We start from the raw sequence: 8,769 nt of genomic DNA on the forward strand, positions 1-8,769 counted from the left end.
TCCTCTCATCCTTTAAGATAAGAAAAACTGGAACAAAAGCATTTACATATCTCTACCAATTTAAGCTATAAAACATGGAGAAGTCTGTATCTGTGTCACCTCCTTAATTCACGCTCAACACGTTAACGACATGTGATGGAATAGTAGGTTGTTAGGATGTATGGAGGAGGCTCATGGGACTAGTCCTCTTCATACACACAGCATAATGCAGCAAACAACCAACCCCTGCCATCTCTGCCAGCACCAGTTACAGCGTGGGTGCCACCATGTTGGCATGGATTTTTGTCCTTGGAAGCATCATCAGGGGTGATGATCCATTTCTCTGACACCCGGGAGTCTCTTTGAAACTACCAGGCCTATCATTCTACAGGATCTGTAACAACAATACACTTGTATTTTGTATAATTCAATCCGCCTATTTTTCCTTAGAATACAAATAAAAAGAAACAAATACACATGCTGGATACCACCACATCCCAAAAAGCAAGATCTATCAAAATACAAAAAAAAATATTCCTAAATGGTGAACATCTAAATGGAAAATCTCCATTCTACACTATGACCATTATTCCATTATTTATCTTCTGTTTCCAGTATCCGTGCATACGCCAAAGATTACCCCCAATTACTGGACGGCAGGACATTACGTCTGCAGAGACATGTAAGTAGTCAGTATTAATCGCCCATGTATAACAGTACAGGTCCATTAATGGAGACGCCTACAACATCCTAAAAACTCTCTACATTCTGATAGATGGAGCATATCCTGCTGGCACGGCTGAGCCTGCACCGACGCAGAGACGCAGGAAATCTCAAATTCCTGTCCCCAAGACAAACAATATGTAAGTGACGTGTGTTACTAAACCACCCACAATCCTGATAATGTCCGGCCCAAGCAGATATATATATATATATATTGTGAACCTATAGAATGGCTGATATTATATTTGTCTCTGGATAGTGACAGGTCTAAAGCAGATATGACCAAGCTGCCAGAGGTACAGGCAGGACAAAATATGGTGACCCAGAGCGTTGGATGCATCCGTCACGCAGGTACTCCATTATATTAATAATTAGAGTCATAAGAGTGGCGCCTGGAGCTATAAGTATCAGATGTCCTGTATAAACAGGGTCTGATGGCTGCTCCCGATAAACTGCCTTGATGGAGGAAATCTAGATATCCCACTCTGAGACAATGTCCCGTTGACTTGTACAAAAAAAGTCCAGACATTGTCCACCAGGAGTGAATGATGACATAATTGTACTGATCAAACTGATGACATCATCTGAGATTATGGAATTACAATCGCTCTTCATTACTTACTTATTTAGTTATAGAAGCTCAGCCCAACCAGCGGACACACAACAAACGCCTCTCCAAGCCCAGGGCAGCCATGTGCGAGGCGCTGGAGCTCCTGAAGAGGAATGACTGGTGAGGACAGTGACGTAGAGCTGGGGTAGTAACAGATATACATATATATTCTGTACATATACATATGTATATGTACAGAATATGTACATATATGTAGGTATGTGTATATGTACAGAATATTATCACTGATCCTATTTATCATCTACAGGGAGAAGAAGATCACCGGCCTCCAGCTGATCCGCTCCGTCTCCACCCACCATCCAGATATAGCTGCCGCCAGGATCCAGGAGCTGCACGCCGCCGTCATCAATGAGGTTATTACACTCCTATATAATCCCTTATGTCACACTGTGAGGCCCCTTTCACACTGCCACAATCTGCGACCGGATATACGTCCCCATAGACGGCTAAGGCGCCTGGCACTTGTGCCACCATACTATGCACGGGATAAAGATATAGCATGCTCTATCCTTTCCTGTGTTTATGGCTAGGTACCATGACTCGCTATGGAGAGGGGATGGGTGAGCAGTGCTTTCCAGAGAGCGGCTGTAAGCTAGCCAGGCGAGCTCTAGAAACCCTGAAATAGTCGCTAACCCTCGCGTATAGAGGAGGGGGGCACGGCCGGCTGGGAGGTAGGCTTGGCCGGTGGGGAGAAGCCCAGGGTATGGCATTCCTGTTTTTGCGCCTGTGCACTCGCTGCAGTGGACGAATTTTCATCTGCGTTTATTTCTATGGACAGGATTTTAGAAGAAACTGTAATATTGACTGATAATATGACCAGTCCTTCTCTGTTTTTCATACAGGTGAAGAATTTACGATCTGCAGTCTCCAGAGCTGCCATGGTCTGCCTGGGTGACATGTTTGAGGGGCTACAGGACAAGATGCTGTACGGACTTACCACCTCCGTCCGTATCCTTCTGCAGAAGAGCGGAGATAGTAACAACTTTCTCCGTGACGCTGCAGAAGAGGCCTTGTCCTCCATGGCCCTCAACATTCACCCAGGCAGAGCCCTTGCCGCCCTCATTGATGGCGGAATAAGGTAATTCTATATAATATTTATTATACACATCATATGGTCATACAGAACAGCTCGGGAAATTGTCCATATATATATATATATATATATATTCACTATATTAACAATTTCCTCTCACAGTCACCTTAACCCGGCAATTCGATCCTGTGCAGCCAAGCAGCTCTATAACATCTTCCTGAGGAGCGGAGCGGATTATATCCTGGGTGGAGGCCGAGGTGTCACTGATCGGGCCATTCCAGCCATTGCACGATGTGCTCAAGATGGCTGCCCTGAAGCCAGGTGAGATATCTTCATATAGATAATACACACAAAGCTTATTAGCTGTTAATAGGGCAATCTGCAACAATGGCCATATTGGTTGTCAGCAGCTAACAGTGGATACCTCATAGAGTGGTGAAGTATATAGTGTATATCAGCAGAAATAATTGATATTTTACAGGATACAAGGCCGAAAGATGCTACAGCTACTTGGTGACCACCCTAAATTGATGCCGATGCTGACAAAGTATGTGACACCCAAGAATCTGCCCGGCCTTAAGAAGCTGTTACATACCATCCTCTAAGACCTTCCGGCATCAATAACCGAAAAAAAAATTATATAAAAAAATTTTCCCACTTCACCCCTCTTTGCCCTTCCTTCCCCCTCCTTCCCTTACCAACAAGAGAACTTTTTGGGAATCGGACATCGACTATCCTACAGTCCTGCTGCAAATAGAGGATTCCCACTTTCTCCTCATCCCCTTCCCTTACCAACAAGAGAAGTTTGATATGAGACTAAAGCGAAGCATCTTCAATAAACAGACCAACATCAGGAACTTCTCCCAGCTCATTCCTTTGCCCTGACCAACAAAAACTACAAATCCTACATGATCGCATTTATTGAATTTGTATGCAATAAACAGATAATGAATTATGTGATTTTGCCATTTCATTACTTTGATTCTTTTTTCTCCCTTTGGTAGTAAAGGGCCACAATCAAAAAATGGCTGATGCCCGGTAACACGCAGATGACACTTACATATTCCAAAAGTTAGCAAAATCCAAATAAAGAAAAAAGTATTTGTGTGAAATGTCCCAAAATAACACCTGAACAATCCCACATTAAAACTTAATCAAACCAAAAGCAAATAGGAAGACACTACCTTAAAGTCTTTATAAAAATACATACACTTTATTGGAATTAAAGGTCACTTCTATTTATCAGTGTTCAGACATGGAAACAAAGATCAACAGAGTTCACATAGAGTCTGCACACAGCAATACAGGAAGCATCAGGTATGATAAATCAATTGGTGAGCATTCAGGAAATATTATTAAGGCAGTAAAGGCACATGGGCAATTTATGTTAATGGAAACCTACCCCAACGGATCTGCCTAATAAGGTAGATCGGGTGGTAGGTGCCTCTATTGTATGTGTGTATCTTTTAAGGGCTAATCCACACGTAGCCTGTATCTTTTTATAACTTTTATTTCCCTAATATGCTAATTTTCTAAAGAAGCTACTGGGGCATGGAGTAGCAGGAGCTGAGGCTACACGGCGTGGCTACTCAACACCCCAGTGGCTTCTTTGATCCCCCTACTCCTGGTAGCTGCGCCCCCTCGTCCGCGAAGCCAAAGTAATTCACATGTACAGTAGCTCTGGCTTCGGAGCAGTGACAGTGCAGCCGATTGCCTGTTCTGCGCTGAACACCGGCTAAGAGAACAACTAAGGGAACACCAAAGTAGCACGACATCAATAAATGACACTTATGTGGCACTTATGTTGAACCCAGGACCCCAGTGCTGCAAGGCTGAATTGCTAAGCCACTGTGCTGCCCAAGATGGAGTAGGAATGAAGTGTTGTGGGTTGAGCATGTTCGGGGTTTATATTGTCTGCTAAGGAGAGCCAGCCATCTTTTGTAGAGGTGGTCGTCTGAGTTGGCAGCCAGGGATGGAAAGTCAGCGGCCAGGGAGGTTTTGCTACGTTTGGCAGTGTGCTAGCCCTGGGAGGATGTTGGACTTGGAGAAGTCGTTAGGTAAAATGAGGAATCAAGCTACAGCATGTGGCCCAAAGTGGGTGCAGACCCAATTAGCCACTTCAAAGCATCCCACCAAGGTCAGGAAGTCCATTCTGTATGCTTAATTTTGATACCTTAAAGGAGATCTACAATCAGTTTGACTTATAGTAGATATCCAGCATTGCATGGCCATTTCTTTATGCATAAGTGGAAATGGTTTTAGTACATACAGAAATTTCCCTAAGAAAAAGTGTCGGAGACACTCAGATTGATGTCGCCTCTGGATTTTAATGTATTTGCGCCCCCTCTCCTCCCCTCCCCGTTGCGATTGTACCTCCAGCTCCAAGCCGAAGAGCTAGGGGAGAGCACAGCCCGTTCTCCACACCCCAACTCTTTGCTGTCACAGGCCCAGCTCCTTGGCAGGAGGTAGATGAATTCTATAACAGACTATAACTTCTACAACTTACCCAAGCGATAAATGACACTGGTCATAAATAAAAATGCCTTATCATAAATATATAATGAGAACAGTATCAAGGTAATCCATATGCAGTTATAAGACGGAACATGTATACACATGCAGTTATAAGACACTACATGCATCCACATGCAGTTATAAGACGGAACATGCATCCACATGCAGTTATAAGACGGTACATGCATCCACATGCAGTTATAAGACGGTACATGTATACGCACGCAGTTATAAGACGGTACATGTATACACACGCAGTTATAAGACACTACATGCATCCACATGCAGTTATAAGACACTACATGCATCCATATGCAGTTATAAGACACTACATGCATCCACATGCAGTTATAAGACGGTACATGCATCCACATGCAGTTATAAGACGGTACATGCATCCACATGCAGTTATAAGACGGTACATGCATCCACATGCAGTTATAAGACGGTACATGCATCCACATGCAGTTATAAGACACTACATGTATACACATCCAGTTATAAGACACTACATGCATCCATATGCAGTTATAAGACGGTACATGCATCCACATGCAGTTATAAGACACTACATGCATCCATATGCAGTTATAAGACGGTACATGCATCCATATGCAGTTATAAGACGGTACATGTATACGCACGCAGTTATAAGACGGTACATGTATACACACGCAGTTATAAGACACTACATGCATCCACATGCAGTTATAAGACACTACATGCATCCATATGCAGTTATAAGACACTACATGCATCCACATGCAGTTATAAGACGGTACATGTATCCACACGCAGTTATAAGACGGTACATGCATCCACATGCAGTTATAAGACACTACATGTATCCATATGCAGTTATAAGACGGTACATGTATACACACGCAGTTATAAGACGGTACATGCATCCACATGCAGTTATAAGACACTACATGTATCCACATGCAGTTATAAGACGGTACATGCATCCACATGCAGTTATAAGACGGTACATGCATCCACATGCAGTTATAACACATGCAGTTATAAGACGGTACATGCATCCATATGCAGTTATAAGACACTACATGCATCCACATGCAGTTATAAGACACTACATGCATCCACATGCAGTTATAAGACACTACATGCATCCACATGCAGTTATAAGACGGAACATGTATACACATGCAGTTATAAGACGGAACATGCATCCACATGCAGTTATAAGACGGTACATGCATCCACATGCAGTTATAAGACGGTACATGCATCCACATGCAGTTATAAGACGGTACATGCATCCATATGCAGTTATAAGACGGTTCAGTTACTGTAAGTGCCAGTTTATATTTTGGCTTCCATTTTGCAGTTGTATTCTCATTATTTTATAGCCATCTTTCTGTTATTACATAAACAAGCACCTACTCATAGATCCAGGAACTGTGACTGTGCTAATCTTCTTATATACATTCACCGGCCACTTTATTAGTTGCCATACGTAGGAGCCTGTAAGAGGCTCCCATGGATGTCTTTATTACAGTCTGCCAGAGGCAAAATATTTGCAGTAACTGATACAATTGTATAGAAGTACAGGTTATCCCTGACTTAAGAACACTTGACTTACAGACAACACCTAGTTACAAACAGACCTCTGGATGTTGTTAACTTACTGTACTTTAGCCTTAGGCTACAATAAACAGCTGTAACAGTTATCAAATGTCTATAATTAAGATTTATTGTTAATCCTGGTTCTTACGACGACCCAGCCTTTTTAAAATCCAAATTTTGGAGTTACAATAGGAAAGTATACACTCACCGGCCACTTTATTAGGTACACCATGCTAGTAACGGGTTGGACCCCCTTTTGCCTTCAGAACTGCCTCAATTCTTTGTGGCATAGATTCAACAAGGTGCTGGAAGCATTCCTCAGAGATTTTGGTCCATATTGACATGATGGCATCACACAGTTGCCGCAGATTTGTCGGCTGCACATCCATGATGCGAATCTCCCGTTCCACCACATCCCAAAGATGCTCTATTGGATTGAGATCTGGTGACTGTGGAGGCCATTTCAGTACAGTGAACTCATTGTCATGTTCAAGAAACCAGTCTGAGATGATTCCAGCTTTATGACATGGCGCATTATCCTGCTGAAAGTAGCCATCAGATGTTGGGTACATTGTGGTCATAAAGGGATGGACATGGTCAGCAACAATACTCAGGTAGGCTGTGGCGTTGCAACGATGCTCAATTGGTACCAAGGGGCCCAAAGAGTGCCAAGAAAATATTCCCCACACCATGACACCACCACCACCAGCCTGAACCGTTGATACAAGGCAGGATGGATCCATGCTTTCATGTTGTTGACGCCAAATTCTGACCCTACCATCCGAATGTCGCAGCAGAAATCGAGACTCATCAGACCAGGCAACGTTTTTCCAATGTTCTACTGTCCAATTTCGATGAGCTTGTGCAAATTGTAGCCTCAGTTTCCTGTTCTTAGCTGAAAGGAGTGGCACCCGGCGTGGTCTTCTGCTGCTGTAACCCATCTGCCTCAAAGTTCTACGTACTGTGCGTTCAGAGATGCTCTTCTGCCTACCTTGGTTGTAACGGGTGGCGATTTGAGTCACTGTTGCCTTTCTATCAGCTCGAACCAGTCTGCCCATTCTCCTCTGACCTCTGGCATCAACAAGGCATTTCCGCCCACAGAACTGCCACTCACTGGATGTTTTTTCTTTTTCGGACCATTCTCTGTAAACCCTAGAGATGGTTGTGCATGAAAATCCCAGTAGATCAGCAGTTTCTGAAATACTCAGACCAGCCCTTCTGGCACCAACAACCATGCCACGTTCAAAGGCACTCAAATCACCTTTCTTCCCCATACTGATGCTCGGTTTGAACTGCAGGAGATTGTCTTGACCATGTCTACATGCCTAAATGCACCATGTGATTGGCTGATTATGTGATGTGATGTGATGCCGCCATGTGATTGGCTGATTAGAAATTAAGTGTTAACGAGCAGTTGGACAGGTGTACCTAATAAAGTGGCCAGTGAGTGTATGTTATCCATGGCCTCCTTCCTTCTAGAATCAACTTTTAAATTAAACTAATAAGCCTGAAAGGCTACTGGGTGGTTCCAGTGTTGCAGATTCACAGGCCGTTACACTGTGCATGAGCACTTCCCCCTCCCACTGTGTGCTGAAACTACCTGTGTTACAGTGAGATTACATCAGGGGGAAAGTGCTGAAGGAGCAGGGAGACAGTGTAACTGCCAGTGAATCTGCAGCATAAAGGGCCTCTGGTAACAGCCCCCAGAGCTGTTTGGCCTCAATAGCATAATTTTTAAAGTTGATTTTAGAAGGAAGGAGGCCATGGATGACATATATAAGTAGATGACCACGGTCATGGTGCCTGGATCTATGAGTAAGTGCCGCTGGTTTATCGTGCTGGATTTTGACCTATATAAATGTACATTGTAAGTGGCAGTTTATATTTTGGCTTCCATTTTGAGTATTCTCATTATTATATAGCCATCTATTCCTACTATCCGGAACGCGAGATGTCAATAATGGATAATAACAGACATCATTACAAGCCCAATTACATCAATGGGAAAACTGCAAAACGGAAGCCAAAAACACAGGTGTGAACTGGCTCTTACATATGCAACTGTCTCCTGCCCCCCTCCCCCATGTATATGGTGACATGGAGGAGAACGTTACATGTGTAGTCAGTGGGTGCGGTGGAGCCCTGGCTGCCCGGGCGAGCACTATGCTGTGAATGGCCCTTTGTCAGCCCGGTGCCGGCTCTGCCTCCCTGCTGAGTTTCGAACCTTGTGCCTAAATCTGTAGACCAATCACAGAGAAGGCAGTGGGAGGAGTTTGGTGGCCTACGGTAACCTCTGGTT

General features: G+C 43.7%; 1 protein-coding gene across 1 annotated transcript; it reads left to right on the forward strand.

Moving 5' to 3' along the window:
• Positions 1-393: 393 nt before the first annotated feature.
• LOC140068768 (TOG array regulator of axonemal microtubules protein 1-like) lies at positions 394-3,291 on the forward strand. Its single transcript, XM_072114165.1, has 8 exons — positions 394-661; positions 755-842; positions 962-1,053; positions 1,333-1,432; positions 1,581-1,686; positions 2,176-2,411; positions 2,529-2,687; positions 2,848-3,291. Exons 1-8 carry the CDS (start codon positions 457-459, stop codon positions 2,969-2,971), a joined length of 1,110 nt encoding a protein of 369 aa, XP_071970266.1. The 5' UTR covers positions 394-456; the 3' UTR covers positions 2,972-3,291.
• Positions 3,292-8,769: the final 5,478 nt, after the last annotated feature.

The sequence above is a fragment of the Engystomops pustulosus genome, chromosome 7 (assembly GCF_040894005.1).
Source record: "Engystomops pustulosus chromosome 7, aEngPut4.maternal, whole genome shotgun sequence".
Taxonomy (NCBI): Eukaryota; Metazoa; Chordata; class Amphibia; order Anura; family Leptodactylidae; genus Engystomops; species Engystomops pustulosus.